The sequence below is a fragment of the Diuraphis noxia genome, unplaced genomic scaffold (assembly GCF_037042655.1).
Source record: "Diuraphis noxia isolate RWA-SAM2 unplaced genomic scaffold, SU_Dnox_SAM2 contig0004, whole genome shotgun sequence".
Classification (NCBI taxonomy): Eukaryota; Metazoa; Arthropoda; class Insecta; order Hemiptera; family Aphididae; genus Diuraphis; species Diuraphis noxia.
The window spans coordinates 68984491-69009836 of NW_028301714.1; the positions used below are offsets into that span (position 1 = coordinate 68984491).

The window sequence follows — 25346 nt, forward strand, 5'->3', positions numbered from 1 at the left end:
GCGTTCAGAAGAAACTTTTCGCATCCGCGTTAATTATATCATGCAAGAAGTATAATACATTAATACTGCACTACTGCAGGCGTTTAATAGTAGTGAATATATATATATATTATGAAATATTATTTTCACGACGATAGAACGGATAATATGCCACGAAAAACCGGGAAAAGAACTAAGAACTGACGGAAAATTATACAATATTAACGTGTCAGAACCTCAGAACTCGTGTACCTATGTTATAACACGAATAACGTGTTATTTATGTACGGTTTTTTCTATTCGGATAATAACGAACGTAATATACTAGTATATCATAATAATTGTAAAATATGCACACGATAGGCAATATAGTAATAATAATAATAATAATAATATAATAGTGCGTATATATTTATTTTATATTATTGTTATATTGTGTATAATATAACTTAAACTATATATCATGTGGAAAATGCTTTTATAAAATATTATATTATCCTTTTCGAGTTAGACACATTTAATACACCGTTCGGCGAACACATAACACAAAGTTAGGTTAAACATAAATTTGTAATACATTGGCAAAATGTACATTTGAAAATTTAGGATTTATGTTCCATTATAATATACAGGGTATAATAGAATGATCTGTCAAATTTAAATTTAAAAATAGATACTATACTTAAATGCATGAAAATTGTACGGATAATAAATAATTTAAGATTTACTTTTATATATAAATTTATTAAGGCTAAAATTGAGTTTACTTTAAAAAAAAAAATATTGGTATATTTTAAACTGGAATAAAACACTACTTATATTTTAAATCACATTTACAAATTGGCTTTTTGTATTACAAAATAAAAATAAAAATTGTTACCGGGTATTTGCAACGGGATCGATCGTCTATTAACTATATGTACAAAATATATATACGTATATATTTTTTATATTGGTTAGAACAAAAGTTATTTCATTTGTCAGATCTTATTAATATGTTATCTAGTACAGTCTGATTATTTTATTTCATTTTTATAGCTGTATACAGACTGAGGCTCAAAAAATATTCATTAGTCATTAGTGTTAAACATATTATGATAATGTAAAATGTTTTAACAAATATTCTAATTAAAATAATAATGGTAATATAAGCGAACCAGTTGATAAATAATTTATGGATAGTTAAAAGTGGAGTATTCGTTAGCAATATTCATTAGACGTTAGAGGGGAAGCTTTTAGTACATAATATAGAAAGAAGTGAAAAATGGAATAACAAAAAGAACAATTAAAAATCCTTGTATTACGAGGGGTAACTTTATAAATTAGAATTGGTATATATGAAAAGATTGAAAAGCATGTAGGGCAGACTTTGATAAAAGCTTAGAAAGTTAGAAAGAAATGATATAATAATCCTTTTTATTCTATTTTATGGTGTTTTGCACTCGTCGTATAAAATATCTAAGTATCTTTATTTAATTTGCTTATTATTTATAGATGACTCGTCTATATCAATAGCAATATTGATAGGTATGTTTGACTTGACAACTTTTATTTTTTACATAGCTTAAGAGTTAAAAAATTGAATAGAAAACTCGATGAAATCGTAAAAAGATTGAAACTATCAAAAATTCGTAACATATTTTTAATTTTAATTCAATTTGATGAAATATTGACCAGATGTTGACGCAACTTTAGTAAATATTATAACATGGTTCATTATATATATGTTGTGGAGCATACACATGTCAAAACAAACACTTTTTGGTTTAAATATCTAAACTACATACACCATACACCCATCTATTATGTATGTCCAATTTTTTTTTAAATGAATTGTTTATTTGTGTATTAAAAATACGTGCAGCCGAGATTAATGTGGACAAAAAATTAATCTCGAAAAAAAGAATCAAATACTCAAATAATTTTTGTATGGTCATAATACTTTGCTGAATGATAAAATCTTTTATATACAATATAAAATATAATAAATATAATTATAATGAAAACATAAAATGATGTCAAGATAAAAAGAACATTCAACTTTTGGCTAAAATTAAATTCATTTATTATATTACGAAAAAAATAGCGGAATGAATCAAAATAAGTTCTTTGCTTATTTTAATGAATTGATTGACCGCCGCCATCATCTCTTGTCAAAAATCGAGGAGATCCACGACCAATACTATATTATAGGAACAGGCTGGAGACCAACGCTTCAGTTGCGATTTTCTACGGTTTCGACAAGTGCACCGAGTCGTTGAACTTTTCGCAGCAATAATTGACGTAAAAAAATCGAAAAAATCCATACGTTTTTTAAAATATTTTCCTTGTTCTCGCGTAGTTCTTTTGTTGACACCGCCACATGTATATTATTTATTATTATTATGTGTGTACGCATTAAAAAATTATATCAAACCGTCGATAATCTGACTTGGGCACGTTGTAGTGTGGACGACGGAAAGGGGAAAATGAACCGGTAAAAATCGAGGAAAAGTATACTATATATAATACCGCGACACGCCGCGGTCCTAACCTGCCACCAATTACGTACACGCACGAGTTGCATAACATATTATGATGTATAATAATGTTGTATACATGTTATTTATTACACGACACGTCGTAAAAATTCACACGAAAAACTGGGGAAAACAACTTGTGTGACTCGGCGTGTAACTGTGATTATGGTCGTCATCGCTATAATAAAGTTGTACGCTTTACCTAAATATTTAGGTAATAACTAAACTGTATAAGATAATTATATGTCAAAGACGTAAAACAATACTGCTGAATCTGAATTTGAAGTATTATAAGTAGTTTTTTAGATTCTGAACAAATTGATGACCTGATGAATGTATTGATTTTACAATGATGTGATTTTTTTTTTGTGTTTATGTACCTACAAGCATAAATAGTCGAAATAATGCTTCAATTTCAAACTTTGGGGGTGGATTCCGATGTAAAAGTGAATATCCTTGGTGCATTATAGAGATCAAAAGTAAACATTTTCCAACAGCTTTTCAAAAAATTCGAGAAAAACAAAAAAAAAATGACAGAAAAACGGGAATTTTTACGCAAAACCAGTTTTCGACCAAATCGATATTTTTGTATGTTTGTAATTCAAAAACTAATCACTGTAAATACTTGAAATTTTCACCAAATGTTCAAACATTGTTGACTTTTTTTCAGATATTTATAGACCACTGAAATTTTCGATTTTTATCAGAATTTTTTTTGAAGTGTCGGTAAAAAAATTTTAGATGACCAAAAAAAATTTAAACTTTAATATTCAAGGTTCCTTATGAGTTGTTCTTATTGTAGCTAAAAAATATTAAAAATCGTTAGTCACAATTTTTTTTTATAAGCGTTTATAGTTCAAATTTTTATAGTTCCATTATTGGTAATCGATGTTACTAAACAATTATTAATTAAATGGTAATTTAAATTAAATTACATCAACATAAATATTCTATTTATTTTTAATTTCTTTGTATATTTAAAAAAAATGTATGGGAGACTGAAACATTAGTTTATTAGTATATTATAATTATACAATTATCATCATCGGAATCCGACGCGTTCTCGCCGTTTCATCACACATTCACACTTCATGCATTATATACGTACTTACGGGTAGAATACGATTGCGCGCGGTACCCTTTTGGTTTACGATTGCGCGTGTTAAATACGATTACACGATCGTGCAATATTGCCAAATTTAATAACACGATGATACAAATTCTAAGATAATTATTGTCGTATTTATCTGATTATGTCATCTTTTATCGTAATTTTGAATTCCTACCATATACCATATGTATATAGTTGAGTTACCTACTAATATCTGCTGTAATAATATCATTCATCATCATGGAACCAGTAAACGAAGTACGTGTGATTTTGTCCGAAAGAAAAAAAACGTTACTCGTGGTAAAAGAATTTAAATATCGTTTAATTAATAAACGAAAAGATAATTTGATGAAATGGACATGTACCAGAAAAATGTGTTCAGCTACTATACTAACAAAATCGAATTACACATTTATATGCATTTTATGATTTGTTCGTCTATTTTATTCTTAATTGCATTGAATCTGTATGAATTTTGACTAAATCATTATTAAAAACTCTTAGATCAAGCAAAATTAAATTACCTTCAATTTTTTTTTTTTTATACTACCACTAAATTAAATTATGCCTAGTCTGACAACATCGCATGAAGTTTTACGAGCAATCGTACATATATCTTACCCAAAATGTATGTTCTATTGTCCCATTAAAACGTGCGCAATCGTATTATGAAAAAGGTAAAATGCGCGCAATCGTATTTTACCGGTACTTACCTATATAGCACACGTATCGATCATCTCTGCTCCAAGTGACTTTAATATATTATGATTTGACAGAATAGGTTTAGCCACAGAGGTGTTCCCATACATTTTTTTGAGAGTATACTAGCTATATATTCAAATACAAACATTTAATACAATAAAAATATTTTTCTTATGGTTTATAAGAGTAAAGCCGGTAAAGAGCGTGTCAATAATATGAAAAAATGTTAAACCAGATTTTTTATAAATCCTCTTTATATTACGTATACATTTCGTCAATCTTTACATATATTGTATAATATCGATTATGATTGTGAGCATGCGCAGTAAATGCATAATATTAAAAAAAAATCTTGACAGTATACTGCTATAACCAGTATAACCTATATGGCTATATGTAGTATACCCTAAGCCCGGCCTAAAGGAACACCCTGGGTTTAGGGAACGTATATATATACCTCAATCTCCCTACCTGTACGCGATATAAAATAATGATATAATAATATACCATTTCATTGGGTGAGATGGTTTTCGAAGACGGCCAAACGACCCAACTCCGCTATACCACCATAATACGATGCGTTTTATACCATACGTTAAGCAAAAATAAAAAAACAAAAATACGTTACACTTGTAGAAAACAAAAAAATCCAACTCGTAATGACAAGCCTGCACGATCGCACCGCAAAATCGCATTTAATCGTTTCTGTCGAAATGAAAAACGCACATTCTTCTAACGTTGTCCGCGTACTATAGAAATTACACGGGTACATAAACATAATACATAATATAATATAAAGTTGCAACATGTATAGGTTAAAACAGCGACATCGTATTATTATAAATTATAAAAGCACTATCCACATACCTAATAATAGAATAGATATTAATATGAATATAAATATAAATTAATATTAATATAAAAAAACCTACTCGGCGCGTATACATCACAAAAACCGTATTACGCGAGCAAATGATCATCGCCAAACGGTATTTTTTCGGTGTTTTTAAGCCTTGTTCAGTGGTTTTCACTTTTCAGCCCCCCCCCCCCCCCCCCCGATGCAGTGAAATTATTGAAAACCATTTAATTGTATATAGGCATCATATTTTTTTAAAGCTACGAAAGAACACATTCGTCATAAAAAAAAATTTGTTTACAACGCAATAGGTTAATAGGTAATGATAATGCTTCATTATAGGTTTCAACTTCATAAAATTATTATACTTTCGCGGAAGTAAACAAATGATTTTTTACAATCGTAAAAATAAAAACAGGTAAAATAACAAATTCGCCAAAGAATTAACCCGATTACGCTGTCAGACGAGTAGGTATACATATTATGAGTATTTATGACCTTGAGACTATGATAAATGATAATACGGACTGTCACACGAAAAAGTAGTAAATTTTGAGTTAATATTATGAAATGTCTAGAGTAGACATTCTATATTATGTACTATAGTAGCTTGATAAAATTATTTGTTTCAATTGACAAATTTGACTTGCTATGTGATGATGAGATACCTAAATAAAGATACTTATATACCTAACCTCAAGTGTAAAAAATATTTTTTTTACTTTATAAATAAAAAGACAACAAATATTATAATTGCCTACCTTTTAATCAGTATTAAATCAATAATTATTGTACAAAATTGATGATGTTTATATAAGCATTTAAATAATATTTTTTATATTTTATTTATTTATTATCTTCTAATAGACTATTTACTTTTTTCTTTCTAAATTAATTTGCTTATTATTACAAAAAATTCCATTACAGGGAGATAACAACCTCTGTTCACCGGTAAGCGATTAAGTGTAATGAATTATCCATGGACAACGATTACCCAATCAACATTGACTCGAGCAATGGAAACTTGTTCAATAATCCAAAAACAATTGCCTGCTAATATACCCTTGACATTCAAGAATTCAAGAATTGACCCCCTGATTTGTTAATTGAAGGAGCACCAATACAACCTGATCCACCTATAGAAAACACCGGAAGCCTGAGTTATATGTAAATAGAAACTAAATAAATACCTATTTACTTCTTAAATAACAAACCATAACTTATTCTGATATTTAGGTGTTTTATAGAGATGGAGCTCGTATAGAAGCTGCTTTTCGACAGTTTATTCATAGAGCTCTGCCTGAACAAAAAGAAGACTCTTATGAATTTATAGTTTGCCATACAAATGTTATAAGATATTTTGTTTTGAGGCAACTATAATATTTATTTGTCATATACAATATCCAATCCTTAGTTTTGTTCATGATAAAAATGTGAAAATACAGGTATCCACAACCATAACATATTATATCGTAACCAATGTATGGATGGTTGTCATGGTACTGCAGGCCACCTGCTGAACGCTGCAGGCTCTTGTGTTCGTGCAAAAATGACTATATTCGCAAGTAAATGTTGTCACTATAGTCATGTCTGCTAAATTGCCTAATATAAGAATATCGTACTATATCATATATTCATATACTTATAAAATAAAAAAGTAACTGGAAGTACTAACGTCGTTTGGTTACATTATTATAACGTCCTTTGTCTTAAGTGATAACCTTCACCGTCTGCAAATATTATACTTTCGGTGGAAATCGTTACTAAACATTTTTTTTTTTTATTTACTTAAGGTATTTTTAGCTATGTTGCTAAATTCACTGTTTTACTAATTAATAATAATGAACTATTTATAAATATGTAGACAATACAAAAATAATATTTTGTAAAGTGCATTGTCTCGTCCGCGATTGACGGAAACGATGACAAAACCCTCTCTCGGCGTGTGCCAAACTAATTATCAATTATGATACTATTATAATATCAACGTTAATTTTTTTTTTCATTTAATTGTTTAATGTCAATAAAAAATAAACTAGTGGCACGGCAAACATTTTTTATCCATAATAGGTATGTATCATATATTGTTGTTCAACAAATTAAAAAGCTACGTATCGGCTTAGGTACCTATACGGCATACGCGTTTAATATATATATATTTTAAATATAATGTAATTACGAAGTAAAATTAATGTTTTCTCGTTTAATATTATTATTTCGATGCTTGCTTGTCAAACAAAAGGCATCATAGTTTTCATTACCTGATATAATAATGTTTTTATATAGGTAGGTAAAAACAATAGTATAGTGCACACGATTGGTATAAGAAACATCTGAACAAGCTGTTCAGTAGAGGCATTTGAAAGTTTACACTTCGGTATGTCACAGCACTGCGTAGAACGAAGCGATTAAGTATTTGAAGTAGAAAAGAAATCAGAATTAATATTAAAATCTGTTTTAATAAATATACATGATATATAATATTATAATATATACAATATGCATACTACGCAGAATTTAAGAGTTTTTTCTATATTAATTACATACAACTTAATATGATATTATAGTAATAATAATAATAATAATATAAATTTCAAAACAAATATAATATTATTGCTTTTGTTTGATATTTTATATAATCATGTTATCATCACTAATCAGAATCAACTTGTTAGAATTATGGTTACTATGGTGTGGTGAGGTTTTCACCAACTGGCGGGCTCATCGTCGTATAAACTATAAGATGTAATGTTACATGTGTTGTTAATATTACAATATTCAGTTCTTTTTTTAATTTATAATTTTTTATTTTTTACAACTATACTTATATACCACTAGATTAATATTTCCTATAGGAAAACAATATGAGGCAATTAATGATAAATTAACGACTAAATAAAACTAAAAATAAAAATATAATATAATATATATCACGTTAAAAATAAATTGTACATTTAAAATGGGGCACATATTATATGATACACGTAATATTATCACCATAGGTAATTAATTATAATATTATGAACGATGAGGAGGCAGAAGAAAAGTAAAAAAAAAAAAAATTATAACAGTAAAACCATCATCAGACGTCAACAACATAAAATATATAAACATGATTTTCCTTTCTTTTGCTTCACAAAAGCATTCAAACATATGCAATGACGACGTGCATGTGTCATAAACGGATCGTGTGCCACGTGCTGGTTAAAAGAAGAGAGGAGTGGAATTGGTGACGATGATTAAATGGTACACCATAAAAGATGAAAAACGGTAAAGCGCATATCGCAGGTTAATCTCTATATAATATCCGTTCGGATGACGTGTGACCGACATCTCATCATTACAAATAATAAACAGTATCGGCACGTTCCACAGACATTGCATTCACGTCATAATAATAACGAGCGACGATTGTTCGCGTTTTTGTTGGAAATATAATGATCCGTGTGTACACACACGTGCATAATTATTATAACGCAGATTAATATGTACATCGATAGACGTAATATGTACACGGTTGTATGATGACCGGAGCTGGCACCTCAACCACCCGTGATGGACTGCTGAACGAAAAAATTGGAGTTTTTGAAAATAATTTATGGACAGATTACGAGATTTACGAGTGGTGGGCCTGGGCATCGTCCGGTAATAAATTGCAGTTCGGTGGAAAAAAATCTTGTCGACATCGGAATTTCGGTAAGACTATTTTAACACCACACACGCGATGGTCTCGCCGAGTGCAAAATAAATAAAACTACTGGTAAATGCAGTTACAAATGCACGTCATAATAATGATTATATAATTATAAACTCTTCTTGACTACGTGGACACCGTATAGTGGAAGCACTTGTATACTCGGTTATTTGGCGAATGAGGTACTAACTGTATAATATATTATACATTGCAATATAGTACAGTATAATATATTCATATTGTAAAAATGTATTAAAAGTGAGCGAATGCGATTAGAATTTATCAACTCCTAAATAGGTAGTATCATACAGTTAGTTACTAAAAATAACAACAAAGTAATAATAAAGATAAATATTTAAAAAAAAAATAGAAAGGAAAACAATGTATCTAATGATGACGCCGACGATCACGAAGTCGAACGACTAGTACACACCTTCTATACTTAATAAAATAAAGTTATATTTAATGTCAAAATGAACGTTTAGTCTGTAATAGCGTTTAGGGGGTATGCCGGCCGATGTTTTTTTTTTATATATTCTTAATTCTCTTGACCATCTCGCAAATTCGATTTCGCGTGTGTGTTTTGGATATCCCTATAACCTTTTCCTTTTTCGAAGTCCTCTTCTTCTTCCTCCTCCTACTTTTGAATCATCTATATTCTGTATATTATCTTATGTACACGACAACGATTTACAGTGATATATATTGTATTAAATATATAATATTTAAGATGACCATCGATCACCACTAAGTCGAAAAATTAAAAATGTTGGTCAGACTGTGTATTATTTTAAGTATTTATAAATGATTAACGTTTGAAATGGTGCCAAAATAGAAAGACACGAGAATTAAGTAGGTACCTGAAAAACAAAAAACAAAGACATCGTTACTAAAAAAATATTATATTATACACAAAAATACTAATAATAATCATTATTTAGATTCTTTATTAACAATTTATATCGTTGATCTTCATCCAGTGACAAATCGGTTTACTACGCATGTATATTATTTTATTTTATATTTACCCAAAATCAATGGCGGTCAATATTTCAATAAGCACATAATATATTTTTTACATAAATTCTATTAGCATACTAATGTTATCTTGTCGTTTTTTTTTAATCATTTAGGAATTTGGATTATGTAATTCGATCGCTGTTCACAATTGACTTGTGTCTTGTACTTACTACTTAAGACAATCGTAATAATATCTATTCTATAATCTATAGATTTTTTTACATTCTATAAATAGATATATAATATAATTCAACCTATTTATGTACTACTGTATTGTGTAAATAGACTATAGAGTATATTGACTTCATATTAAGATGGAATACAAGTAAAATTTAAGTAGTGAGTATAAGTAATATTAACCACCTTAAAAAACATATTTCTGGATATTAACAATCCCGGAGACAAACAACGTATTTAGATTCGGAATAGATGTTTACAGAATATATGTGTTAAAAAAAATACCTCAACTGCATTATATTATCATTTAAACATTATATAATATATTAAACAGATTTGTGGTAGTTTTATCATGGCCGCTGCTATATCAACGATTAGTATATTATGATAATATAAAATATTATGTAGTGTATTTACGATATCGTGGTTATTGGAAATCGATAAAAAAAAAACTATTAAAAACTACTTAAGTAATAGCACGCATATCTACATATTATTATATAATAAAAATATACAATGTATATATATTATAATTTATAAAATTATAGTGCGTGTCAACATCACGTTGAAGACAACTCAAACATTGGGCAACTTTGTGAATATAAAGATTATTAGAGTTCACGCGATGTAAAATTAATGGAAATAATAATCTGGAGAAAAAAATCGAGGGTGTGTTGTCTGCGATGTGTTCGTTGGAAATTCGAAAGAAATGTATAAAAGAATAACTGCAGGTGTATCGTTGTAAAAGTATACACTTATTGATAATCGGTTTATGCGAAATATAACATTCAATGCCTCCATATTGCTTTTACAAACAGATTTTATTAGTCACACGTAAAACTTTAACGACCTAGCAGAGTAAATATAATTTATCTGCCTATTAATATTTGAACATACAGCGCTAGAAACTATTAAATTCTACTTTTGGAATGATTTTACTCAACCGAATACACTCTTAATCTTTAACATAAATTATTGCCATACCAGGCGATTTCTATAGGAAATAGTGGTAACGAAATTTTTGTAAGTATGAGTACCTACTTATTTGAATTAATAATTTTTATTAAACACCTTGTTAACAACACATGACAAGGTTTCTTATAAAGTAAAACTGTTTAAAATCTGAAAATTAATGTTATTTAAAATTCCTTTCAATATGATTGAAAAATAAAAATAAATTATCAACAAATTGATAATTGCCAATAACCACAAAATATTATACCTAAAATAAAAACTTTGTATTCTGATTCAAAAATGCACGTAACATTATGTTATAGAATGAGCATTATATGTTTGGGTAGCTAGTTTTAGAAAACAATGCAAATTACAAAGTGCATCGAAATACCAGCCGTGAAGTCAGTATAATAATATTATTGTAGTGCAATACTCAGCGATATGAAATATAACAGGACAGGTACATAATATGTAGTAGTACATTTAGCAGTATATTTTATTGTTTGTATATAAGTTAAAATTACAAAAGTTGTTTGTTATCAAGAATAATATGTTAGTTAGAGTTTAAAAGTGTCAAAAAAGCTTCAAAATTTAAGAAAATAATACATTCTCAGAATTCTCAAAGAAAAGGAGCATTAAATATTAGTATTTTCTTTTTTAAATGATTTTGTCATGTTAGTATTTTGTTAATCAATTTAATTTAATTTTTAATTTTTATTATTAATTAACAAAAGACTACATGACAAAATCATTTAAAAAAGAAAATACTAATAGTTAATGTTAACTGTAATAGCTTTCGCTGTAGATTCTAAAAAAAAAAAAAAAATAAATATTTAGTGCTCCTTTTCTTTGAGAATTTTGAGAATGTAGTATTTTCTTAAATTTTGAAGCCTTTTTTGACACTTTTAAACTCTAACTAACATATTATTCTTGATACTAAACAACTTTTGTAATTTTGACTTATATACAAACAATAAAATATATTTGGTACACAAAAATATACCATGTGGCCACAGATGCAAAGTTTTTATGTTTTGAAATCATACAATATAAATTAAGTTACAAATTTTTTATAGACTCATAGATAATATCAAATCATTATAGCCAGTGTCGTATCCAGGGGGTGTGCTTTTGAAATAAAGCCCCCCCCCCCAAAAAAAAAATCTCAGGCGAGATATTTTTTTTAGTAATGCTTTGTGGGTTGATATCATAGTAATAATGTTGATAGGTGAGATTAGATTTAAAATTGTAACACTTTACATCAATATATATTAAATGCATAATACATTAAATAGTATATGTATATATATTTTTTAAAATTATTTCCCATTTTCCTATAGAGTAAAGTATGAACGTTTAAGCTCCTCCTACCCGAAAACAAATCCTGGGTACAACACTGATTATATCCAATAAAATATTACTAAACTGAATCTATATTATGCTGTATAGATTAAAATTAGTTTTTAAAATATTTTTCAATAAATACTTACCATAAACAGTGGTATTTAAAAATGTCACTACAAGTCTTTGTAATTAGGAACAAAATAATATTCCTACCACTGCAACCGAATGGATCAACTACTAACGAAATTCAACCAGTTTATGAAATCCATTACTGCCCGTACGGGCATATATGATGAGAGAGCTTTAACTCTTAAATTTCTATCCTCTGTCAACAACACAACATCCCTAAATATTTTCTTGGGTTCTCCTAAAAAAGCCAAAAATAAATTTAAAAAAAATACTATTCCTATACTTTTATAATTGTATTTTTGACAATTTACCTTCCAGTGGTGGATTATCTATGGATAGTTGAGAATTGTTTTTACACAAACTTAAACAAGTTGCCAATATTTTATCATCATTATTTCCCACCTAAATAATAAACAGCCATTAAAATGAGATTTATATATGTTAATTGTTTGACCAACAAAGCATACAAAATTGTTTTCTTCTTCAAAACATGTTGTAGATTTAAAACTTGACCCTTTAGTTGTTACAAACTTAACGGCAGCTGAATTAATGTTTTTTAATATTTTTAACGCCTGTTTAGCAGCGTCACACACTGTATCTCTGACCCATCCACCTTTGGCCAATCCTTCCAATTCATTTAGTACTAAAATAAGAAATAAAATAATGTTTGAATTTTTTTTTTATAATTCAATTAAATCAATTATTTTTAAAACCAGACTATTAAAAAAAAAAGCGGGTAAGTCGTGGATGTCACTCTGCTGTACAGTAAGTTACAAGTGGGTTACTGAAATGGATGGAATTAAATTTGAATCCAATGATATTATATCATAGTATCCAAAAAACGATTCTGAGCGGAGATGGTTTATCTGTCTAGGATATATTATAGATTATTAAAAATTTTCAAATCTTAGATTTACAAAGAAATTTTTTTATGAATTTATAGCTTAAAATAATTTGAGAATTTTCGTGATATTTACATATGTTGTCAAAATTCAAACTTTGAATGCTTATAAAAAAAAAATTGTGACTATGAATTTATTTAATTTTTCAACTGCTATTCTAACAATATGTTAGGAGCCTTGTATTAAATTTTCAAATTTTAGATTTAAAAAAGAAAACTTTTATGAATTTCTATCTAATACAAAAAAAAAACACACATCATGGTAAAATCAATACATTCCTCGCTCTGCTCAGAATCTAAAATATATAATATATATATTATCACATTTTGTTGCAGTTGTGGATTTTTCATACTTAGATAACTAATATTGATAAGAATACAAACTTTTCCACCATTAAAAAACAGTTTTTAATAGCAGAACAACTTGTAGGAATCAAGAGAGTTTCTATTAGCTCAGAATATGTTGTTTTAATTTTCCCAAAAACTGAAGATTTGGGATAAGTGAATTTCTCAAACAACTGATTGAATTATCATACTCAAAATATCAATTTTGATGATTATTATTTAACTTACCAACAGTAGGGATCATTAGAGTACATGTATGTTCTTGTGCATGCGATAAAGAATATATTAATTTCTCTAATTGTGGCAAATAGTCAATAAAACAATTGGTATCTGGAACCACAAAATGTGGCTTAATTTCAATTTCAACACAATACGATGCTTGTTTCAATATTTCCTATAAAAAAAAAAATTACTTTCAAATAACAAGCACTAAAATATAAAATATATTCTACATTTAATAATCTAGACTACTAATTCAGCACAAAATCTGAAGAAACAAATGTATTTTTCACAACACAACATAGTTCAAAGGTTAAAGAATATTCAGCCTATGCTCTATATTTAAGAATATATTGTCTTATTTGTTCTATCATCAAGTTAAAATATTAAGAAGTTGTGATACCCGCATATGTGTTGTCTCCGTCTTACAAGTGCATTATATAGTAAATTGTACGTTCAGCAGAACACATGTAGCTCCGTTAGCTTAAAAATTAGAGTGAATTGACCTCATATAAAATTTAAAGGTATGATTTACAATTTTAAAATACTACTAACTCACTTTAAATTTAATATATAATAAAAAGCATATGAGGTTGTCTAGATAATAATCATACCTTTAAATTTTATAGGAGGTCAATTCACTCAGATTTTTAAGCAAACGGAAATACACGTGTTCTGCTGAACATAAAATTTACTATATAATGCACTTGTAAGACAGAGACAACACATGTGGGTATCACGTCCTCTTAAGTCATATGAAAAGAAAATGTTTTTAATTAAAAAATTAAAAAATTAAAAAATTATGGTAATTGTTCTATAATTTGTCTGTAATTAAATTGAAATTGCTTAATAGTTTTAAACTTTTAAGTGTGACTGAATTAATATAATTTACCAAAGAACAGGTATGGAATAATTATTATTTTCAAGTTTAAGCATATTGTTACACACTATAATAATAATAACAATAACCTTTATTACTAAGTCTAATCTTATTAATAGAATTTAATATGTAACTTATTGTAAATAATTTAGAGTTAAACCCATTGTTGCCAATGGCCATAGTTGCCGAGGCTTAATTCAAATAAAAAAAAAAAAAAATAATAACTTTAATTGACACCATAATTTTACAAGTTACAAAATAAATATGCAATAAAATTCAATAAAGGTTGGTAAATATGAACATTAAACAATTATAAGATTTAGATTTAATGTTAACTAATAGCAAGGCTGGGCAAGTTAATGAATTTTTTTAACTCAGTTAAATTAAGTTAAATTAAAATCTAAATCAAGTTAATAGTTAAAAGTCAATTCAAAATGTTCCATCAATTGAATTAAGTTAAGAGTTAACCAAAATTTAATATTAACTTTTTAACTCAAGTTAAGTTTAAAAAAAGTTTCTTTTTTTCTTATAGGTAAAATTAAAATAATCGGTACCTAAAATTGTTCATGTTATTAGACTAAAGAACTATTACTATTTTATGTATGCAAAAGCTAACAGTACACATTTTGTTACCATACTTATAACCTTATAAAATGTGTACCTACCAGCAATTTGTATTCCTAAAATAGTTCACAAAATTAAATTAAATTAACTTAACTTGTTTAAATGTAAAATTAACTCAAGTTAATTAAAAGTTAATTCAAAAGCTCCTAAAGTTATTAATTAAGTTAATAAACATAAAAAAAAAATAACTTATTAAGTTAAAAAGTTAAATTAACTTAACTTTAACTTATTAACGCGTTAATGCCCAGCTTTGACTAATAGTATATATTTTACATAATATGTTTCTATTGTAACTAATATACACATTTTTAAATTGTCTGAAGTAAAAAAAGCATAATTCATTAGTTTGAGGATTATCAAGGGTATATTTTAAGGTTTTTAGAACTAAAATTAGAATCATATTTTTAACTTTTAAGATCATAATAATCCGCTCTTTATATATAATATACATATATATTTTTTTAAATAAATATAATTTCATACTTGTACACGTTTTTGTCTCAGTTCTTCGTTCCGTTGTTTCTGTTCCAGTTCTTCTTTTCTGCTTAGAAGCTTCTGTATTTCATTTGAGATTGGTTTAGCCTGTAACTCAGAAATGGATTTGTCTTCAGATGGTTTTGATTTTAAATCATTTTCCTCATCAATCCAACTTTCAAAACACATTTCTTCGTCTTCACTCTATTACAAAAAATTATCAATTATTAAACACTGGATGACATATATATATATATATATATATAAATAATATAATATAATTACATCATCTTTGGGGCTAGCTGTTTCAACAACAGAAATATATTCACTTGCTCCAGTATCAGTTTTATGTAATTTAAATACAGGTGGCTCAGTTCCACATAAAAATTCTGTGCCAAAGAACAATATACAATTCACTCTATGGGTGAGCTCAGACAGAACCTAAATATAATAAATTATATATTTTAGATGTGTTAAAAATAACATTTATAACCAAATACTTACTCTATCTGAAGTAGTTGTAATAAATATAGGTTTTAGCTCATAACCAATGATTGGTGTAAAACCACTAAACATAGAATCTTCAGGCAATTTAAGTTGTTGTCTTAAGCCTAAAATATATTAACCATATATGATTTATGTTATTTCATACATCTTTTTATACATTCAAACAAAAAAATTAGATTTTTTTCTCTTACTTGGATCGCTATCGTCAGGCTCATTCAAAACTAATTTAAAACGCTCTCGAAATTTTTCTAAATTGTTTACTAGAGAAGCTAATCGACACCAACAATCTCCAGTCCCACTGAAAAATATATATTAAATAAAACATGGGAAAAAATAAAGCAAGATGTACTTTTTACAATCAATAAGGGTAGTCGAGTATTGAACAATAACCAACAACACATGGCCAATGTGTATACCGTTGAGTGTAATAGTTCATAACAAATTCGGGCAAAGTAAAAACTTAAAAATAAATTATTGACCTGTCATTAGTATTTTAATAATCAGACACTGAAATTTTCGACATACTTGGGGGTAATCTATGAATTTTTTAGTAAAAATTTGTACTCAATTTAAATATTTAAGTAGGAACTGTGTTAAAACTGTAATCATACAAATGTCTAAAGAAAAACAAATAAAATGTTTAAAATTTCTTAAAGCATTTCAACAATATTTTTCCAGACTGGGAGAAATTAGAGGATCATTAAACAAATATAGGCCCAAGGAATTAGAACTCTTGAGATATTCATTGAAACTACCCAATATTGATTGTAGCTTTAAGATTTTTAACTAAAAAAACCTTACGAGAGTTTATAATCTGAACACGATGGGGGTGGATTCCATACTTTAGAATTACATAGAAGCCAATCACACCATACCTAGATTAAAAATAATTTTAATTATAATTTCCTTGGTTTTAATTTTAATGGATCTAAATCATACCTTTATGGGTGGTAACAAAAAATCTATGTCACTACCAATTAACTGTTTAGCTGTGGATCCATCATCTTTATTCAAGATGTCTTTCAAAAGTTGATTGCATCGGTCAACAATCAAGCTAAACATTTGTAATGACATTGCCAATGCACATTCATGAACTGTAGACCAATATCCTTGCTCTACGTGTGTTTCTATAAAAAAAATTTCATAAAAATATACAACACAATAGTTGATTATCAGTGTCATTAAACTATCTCAATGAAATTTATTTTGTTTACCTTTTGGACGACTATATTCAATTGAAAACATGTTCAAAGCCAAATACTGCAAAAACCTTGTCGGGATGATAGGTATTGGTGTATTTGATAATAATTTGCGAAATTCCCTTAACATTTGTAATGCAGTATCTTGAAAACTCTCCATACTAAATATAAAATAGTAAGCTACATTAATTATTATTTACATTTAACAATATTTTAGTTAACTTTTATTATTTAATTAATATTTCAAAAATGTATTTTAATTTTTCAAGAACAAAAAGTAAAAACTTTAGTCAAAAGTCAACCAAATATTTAACCATCTACTAAAAAATATAGCAATTAGTGATGCAAATAATAGATTATTAAAATAAAATAGTTAAGTAACATTAAGTTTCTATGCTCTACCCAGTAAAACAAAAAACCACGGCCTGAAAACATTTTTCTTCAACAGATCTGTAAGCGACATCCTGCCATAATAAAACAGTTTTGTTGGCATGGTATTGAGTGGGGAAGCATAGAATTGGTTTGTTCTTTTGCTGGACAGAGTATGAACAACCAAGTAGGTCTATTTACATCCTATGAAAGGAACTAAGGAAAAAAGTTATTAAATCTTGCATTTAACTAAACCAACCTAATGATAACTAGTAGGCATTAAATAAAAAATACAAAAAATTGAATAACAAATATTTACTTATAACTTCTTAAATTTCCAAAAACCATATTCAAGTCACTTAATCATGAACAATATTCATTTTTTCCAAATTTAAGTATTGAAAATATCTGATCATAAATGTAAGAGCTACCAAAAGCAGTTATTTTTTAAGCAAAACTATTAATGCTTTTAAAATCTATTTCGTTCAAAAAGAATTGAATAAAATATTTTCATTTCATTACTTTCTTTAAAATCATTTCTAATAACATTGTTATCTTGCAATTCAATGACTTAATTAAGGTTCAATATTGTCAATGTCAAAAGAAAAAAGGTTTTGAAACAATTTGATTTTATTATCATTTACGTAAAAATCAGAAAATCTTACTGAAAATTAATTTTGTAAGTTTTCAGTTATATTAAAAAAATTAATTTTTATAGTTTTTCAATCTAAAGTTGATTTGGGTGATTCTAATACGATTTTGCAACACACAAAATGATTCAAGCGCTGTTCATATACTATGACTAGATTAAGTTCTTGCCTATCTTATCTTATATTGTTATATAATAGTCATGATCCAAATTTATTTATTACAATTTAAGATATATAATTATAATTTTAAACACCATGAGATATATTTGGAGGGTTGCAGCAAAAAGTTCCGGGAGCCACAGGTTGCCGGTGTCTGCTATAAAACCAAGTATAATAAGTGCTTTAATAATCTCAAGCCCTTTTTTTATTGATTGAATAATTATTATTTGATAAATTAGTGATAAATATCTACTTACCTGGTGTAAGCATTATTTCAATTATTTTTAAACTAACTAGGACATATAAATAAGATAATAAATTAAATATACTAAATAATTTTTCAGTTTTGTACTAATATATACTTCAAATAGCCAACATTTTATAGGGAGACTAAACCCTGTTGCGCCATATTACTTTCTAAAAATAATATATGCAAACTACTAACTTTTTGTTGAATTGAGAGGACTTGGCAAAAATTTATGTGGACTAAGTTAAGACCTTAAGTTATCAAAAAATGATTCAAAAATATTGATACTATTAAATAGATATAAACAAAATTAAACTTACCCAACTTTAGTAAACAGCTTTCCGTGAACGTGTAGAAAACTTACAATGAACCTTTTGTTAACCTATAGGAATATAAATTAATCTATACAATTTAACCAAGTTGAACATAATGTATTAACAAACACAAGTATTTATTTATACAGTTCTACAAATATAGAAGATACTAAAAATTAATTTTAAAACAAAATGTCAATTTACTTCAGACTGAGACAATTTTGATAGTTCTTCCTCATCAATGTCTTGATTTGGTTCAGTGGATGATGTTGTCCTATGAGAACGTTTGCTGCCATCTGGGTGTATCCATATTTCTTTCCTTCTTTTACTGTATTTATCTTTGGAAGACATGGAACTCTCTTTTTCTTTAGCTTTTTCACGTTCACGTCTTTCTCTATCTTCTAGACGTTTTCTATCAGTCATTTCATACTAAAAAAAAAAAAAATGTAAGCAAAAGTAAAAATAAAAAGCTTACTACACAGTATCTAACCTTTCTTCTATATTCTTCAAATAAAGATAATAAACTATCTTTTGCTGACTGAAAAGGATTTGAAGCCATCAAACTTCTCATGTAATAATATACAGCATCAAGTTTACGTTTTTCATATACAGCTAATAGCGCTAACTGATTGTAGGGCCGACCATTTTTTGGGTTTATTTGGTTGGCTTTGGTATACCATCTAAAATAATACTTGTAAATAAGATGTTATAATTTACGTTAGTTCAATCAATACTTACTGTTTGGCAATAACATAATTAGTGCTATGATTCATGATATCTTTATACCTTGCCAAGTCTCCTAACGATATGTATAGTTTTTGCGATGATATTAAAGCAAGACCAATATTTCCAAGTTTTTTTGTAGACAGGCATGTCAAAGATACATAATCATCCAAATTAAAATTATAATGTTTTTCCAAAAGTTTTAAAAGGTCATTCATATACTTCATACCCTAAAAAAACATTAAATGAATTAGTTAATAACTATTTATTTTAAGATACATTTTCAAATTACATACTTCATCAATTAGATTCATTAATAATGTGGTATAGTCTTTTACTAATTCTGGTGAGTCTTCATTTATAAGCTTTTTTAAATGTTCAATAATATTGTGATAAAGTATTTTCCAAAAGTGTGTTTCAATATGTTCTCTTTGACAAAATTTCATGTCTGATTTTAAGAGCTCTTTTAATGAATCTTTTAAGAACTCGCTATAAATAAATAAATAATATTTATAAAAATAAAAAACATATTGTAATTTGAGTCTTATACTAACCGGCATGAATTAATTATTGGCCAATTTTGAAGCAAATTTGGTTCAAAAACTAAATTTCCTATAATAGAATCAGCTTTTTTTATATCCAATAACAAAACTGGATAGATTGAGGAACGGTAACTAAAATTTAAAATTATGATGAATAATACATATGATTTTTGTTTTAAGTTATTTAAATGGTGTAATTTAATTATGGGGGAAGGGTTCATCAAATTCTCTCCAAAAATTTCTTTTGAATTACTTAAAAATGTTGCATCACTATTTTTCAAAATTATATTTTAAACCCCTTTCCTCAGAATTTATTCTAAAAATATATTTTTATTTAATAGCAGTACCTTTCTGAGTATGGATCATACCAAGCGGGCGGTGCACTACCATAATGTGCACCTGAGTATTGTTGAGCATTTGTATTGTTAATATTCATTGAAAAATGTTCTTTAACATGATGTGGCTCTATATTTGCAGCCAGATAACCTGCTCTGACATTTTGTTGTTTAGGAGATATCACAATAGGTTTATTCGGGTTATTAGGATTAAATAATTGTTTTGCTGGATATGATGATTGTGTGGTTGAGGTTGTAACAGTCTGTTTTAAATAACCACTAAGGCTAAGTGACTTGCTATCAGTGGAATTGACATTCACATTAGGTGGTAGTTTTATAATACCACCAATATTTTCAGATTTATGTGGTGCAGATTTTTCACTGTTATTTCTATAATTAAAAAAAAAATTTTATGCATATTAAAAAAGTAAAAACAGTGTATATATAACCAACTTGTGTCTATGATTTCGCGAATGATTCCTCGATCGGTCATTACTACAATTTCTATTAGATTTAGATTTTTCTTTTCTCCAGTTTCCACCATTACTATTAAAGCTTTCAGAATTATCATTACTTTGAGAATGCCAGTTAGAGTGAGTACTACTAGATGGTTGGTCACGAGATGGTAATGTATTTATACAATTTCTATCCTTACTGGCACTCCTAATATAATGTATGATATTAAATTAAGATTTGCACATGAGCCATCACATTTGATTTATCACTTACTTCCTCTGTTTTCTATCCCTAGGAGAATTTGATTTTTTTTCAACAATTTCTAATCTTTCAACTTCCTTTTTAGAATCTTCAGCAACTTTGGACATGTTTTCAGCTCGCTCCACTTCTTCAGCCCAATTCTATAAAAATATTCAACATACAAAATTATTCAGTAAATATTACTGTATAAGATAAAACTTACGATTGTACCACTAGGGAGTAAAACTGCACTTTCTATAGACTGCTTTATATTAACAGAATAATTGTTTTCAGTATCATCTCTAATATTATTATCTATAGTTTTGGATTCATGATGACTATTGTTGACAACTTTAGCAGGTAAATCAACACTTCGTTTACTTGATTCCGGTAAACTATCAACAGTATTAACAACTACGGGTGGCTGTCTCCTTATTTCAGTCTTAGGCGGCAGTTGATGAGGATTAGTCCTATTAAATACCTGTTCATGTCTTTGTGGTTCATTGAATCGACCCTTGCCACTTCTTGAAGGCAATGTTTGACTTCTAGATTGATATAAACTGTTTTGTTTATTATGTTCATCTTGAGACGGTAGTCCATTTGTTAACAATGCTTCTACTTCCTCCATAGAGATATGGTTGTCATCACAAAATTTTTTTCTTAATCTAGGAGGCAATTTTTCATAGTACATTAAATGTGTAGTTTGTATTGGTTTACTAGGCACTTTCTTTTCTTCTCGTTTCTTATTACCAAAAGTATGAGTTTTATCTGGATTATGTTGTACTGTGTTAACACGAGTATTATTAACCGTGATAGGTATAGTATCACTTGGAGCTAATATTTTTTCTGAAACAGTTGGTTTTTCATCATTTTTTTTAACCACTTTAGGAACAATCACTACATTAGGGGCTTTATGTGTTCTCCAATTACCGTCATCATCACCTTTGGAATCATTGGGATTTACAAAGTTCACTCGTGGTCGATCTGATCGTTTATCACTACTCCATTCATTAGGTGGCTCATAGAATAGTTGTGTTTTCTTAAGCTGTTTCCGTTTCAAATTAAATGTACTGTAATTATCAGCAGCAACACCGTTAATCTTTTGACCTCTCGGAAAATTTTCTTTTTTTCTACTTGGATTTTCAAAATGTTTATTTGGAATAAAATCACTCTTTTTTGATGATTCAAGGTCACGATCGAATCCAGACCGTTTATCATCATCTTCAACGTCTTGGCGAAAATTACCACTTCGTTTTAATGGTCCACTTCCAGGCCTGTATATTTCTACTTCTCTTGGAAACTTGTCCCTCCTTCCAAATTTATTACTCGAATCATCGCCTACATTAACAATACAAATATTAACTAAATTTATTAAGGAAAACTAAATTTAGGTAGGTATAGAATGCACAAAAACTATCAACATTTCAAAATATTCAGTATTTTCTAAATACACACTAATAGAAATAGGTACATTTTTAAATGATTAACATCATTTATTTAATCGTTACTTATTTTTAGACATTTTACAAATTGCAAGTTAATTTTCAAAATAGAAAATTTAAGTTTTTTATTAAATTTAGATTTTCAAAGGAAATATGAATTGGTTTTATGTTAATCGGTATTATTATTTTTACTTCTATCAAGTTTTAGAAAAGAAAAAATGTTTTAACTTTTAATTTAGATGGTAGAAAATTATATCTGGTTGGTATCTAATTATAAATTGAAAGTAGAAACTTTTGAATTTTAAAAAAAATATGGTTGTTTTTTGTAGCTAAAAACAGAATAGCTTAGAGATTTGCAATTTTTTTTTTAATATTTATATTAGCTTTTCCTAGACATGATATACATTTTAAAATATTCTAGCATTTTCTGAGCTATTTATAAACAGTTAAAAATACAGACTTTTTTGATTTATAACTGATAAAATGTTTTTTCTTAATTAAAAAGCTACTTTAATACAATGTTTCACATTTTTTTTTATCTCAAAAATATCTATTAGTAACAATTTTATTTTTATTATCGTATGTTTATAATTAATAAAATGAAAAAAAAAATATTGACTACACCTAATTTTACTGATATTTTTCTGATTAGAGTTAACAATTTTATCTTATTGATAGACTATTACACTAGAAAGTGCAAGATAATTGTTATTTAATTAATGTACCCAAATATAAGTCAAAAATCGTTAATATGAATAAATAAATACTCATAGGTATAAAAATAAAAATAATAGTTAACAAAATATAAAAAGGTATAACAACCAAAAACAGACAACAATCAATGTGTTTATAATACAAAAATAAACTGCAATAAACATAAAAAAACCCCAAATTATTACTTTTATGTTTTGTTAAATTTAAATATAGAGATATCAAGAACCTAGGTTCCAAAAATAAATATGACTCATTCAAATTGTAAAGCCTAAATGATTATGTGGTATAAGCTGCCCGCAATTCACACAGGAAAGATATAAGCAGTCTATAAAGACAACACGGTTCAAAATTACACAATTAAGTAAAAACATGATACAATGGTTATCCCCGAGACCAGAGTAAACAAAAACAAAAATGTGAACACGGCGGGACTGTCAAAAACTATATCGAAGTTTTAACGAATTTATAAAGGAATAAAACGAACATTTCAAAGGAAAAACGGACTTTGCGCGGCCTTCAAAGGGTGACACAGTCTAAGGAGGAGAGGAAAAGTCGCAACAAAATTAAACGACATTTGCGGTTTTCGGTGGAATCTAAAACGGAACAAAACGCATATAGACTCCACGCCGGCAGCCGGACATGAAGTTTTAAACGGTAAAGTGCTGTAGCGGATTCATCAAACTCACCTATAGACATACGCGACAGATCTCCATCAAGATTGGCCATGGTCAGGACTACCTATAAACACAACTTCATTACTTTCGTACGAAGAGTCGTCGATAAAATAGTCGAGGAAAATACGTGCGAGACAAACGAAAATAATAATAATATTACTGTCGGCAACCGGACGAATTTAATGCGAATCGTATATATTTATTATTTATTCCGCTTTTTGATCATTATTCGTTGTTTGCGCATAAACAAAAACAAATGGACATGTCTTATCAAAGCAATGCAACGAGTGCTGTTATCACAGATCGTGGAAAAGCGTAACACGTGCAGTGCGACCCTATCGGGGGAATGCAAGGTTGCCTAAAACGCCGCACTAGCCGCCATATTCCCGCCATATTTTGAAGATACCGTTTTAGATTCTGAACGAAGTGATGAATGTATTGATTTTACGATGATGTTTTTTTTTTTGTGTCTGTGTACAGCATAACTAGTCGAAATAATGCTTCAATTACAAACTTTGAGGGCGGTTTTCGATGTAAAAGTTAATATCCTTGATGCATTATAGAGGTCAAAAGTAAACATTTTCCAACAGTTATCAAAAAAATCGAGAAAAACAAAAAAAAAATGACAGAAAAAATGGAATTTTTACGCAAAACCAGTTTTCGAACAAATCAATTTTTTTATACGGTTATAATTCAAAAAATAATCACTGTAAATACTTGAAATTTTCACCACATGTTTATGTTAGTGTTATCTATATACAGTTTAATTTTCAAAAATGTTTGACTTTTTTTGAGTTATTAATAGACCACTGAAATTTTAAATTTTTTTTAGAATATTTTTTTGAAG

General features: G+C 27.8%; 1 protein-coding gene and 1 pseudogene across 2 annotated transcripts; one reads left to right on the forward strand and one right to left on the reverse strand.

Moving 5' to 3' along the window:
• Nucleotides 1-6100: 6100 nt before the first annotated feature.
• On the forward strand, nt 6101-6547 carry LOC107164467 (serine/threonine-protein phosphatase PGAM5, mitochondrial-like; annotated as a pseudogene).
• Nucleotides 6548-7606: 1059 nt separating this feature from the next.
• Nucleotides 7607-24756, reverse strand: LOC107171473 (telomerase-binding protein EST1A-like). 2 transcript variants are annotated; one of them, XM_089225595.1, is made up of 23 exons: nt 24512-24756; nt 21893-23007; nt 21703-21830; nt 21427-21636; nt 20986-21363; nt 20651-20770; nt 20393-20585; nt 20112-20326; nt 19864-20053; nt 19578-19802; nt 19380-19441; nt 17650-17795; nt 17375-17562; nt 17237-17310; nt 16627-16733; nt 16433-16539; nt 16214-16369; nt 15938-16132; nt 13960-14125; nt 12944-13128; nt 12797-12887; nt 12503-12723; nt 7607-9721 (listed from the first exon to the last, which is right to left on the reverse strand). In XM_089225595.1, exons 1-22 carry the CDS (start codon nt 24549-24551, stop codon nt 12587-12589), a joined length of 4428 nt encoding a protein of 1475 aa, XP_089081721.1. In that variant the 5' UTR covers nt 24552-24756; the 3' UTR covers nt 7607-9721; nt 12503-12586. The 2 variants fall into 2 exon arrangements, with proteins under 2 accessions (XP_089081721.1, XP_089081720.1); XM_089225594.1 differs by having other exon boundaries at nt 12953-13128; nt 24512-24566.
• Between the last annotated feature and the right edge of the window lie 590 nt (nt 24757-25346).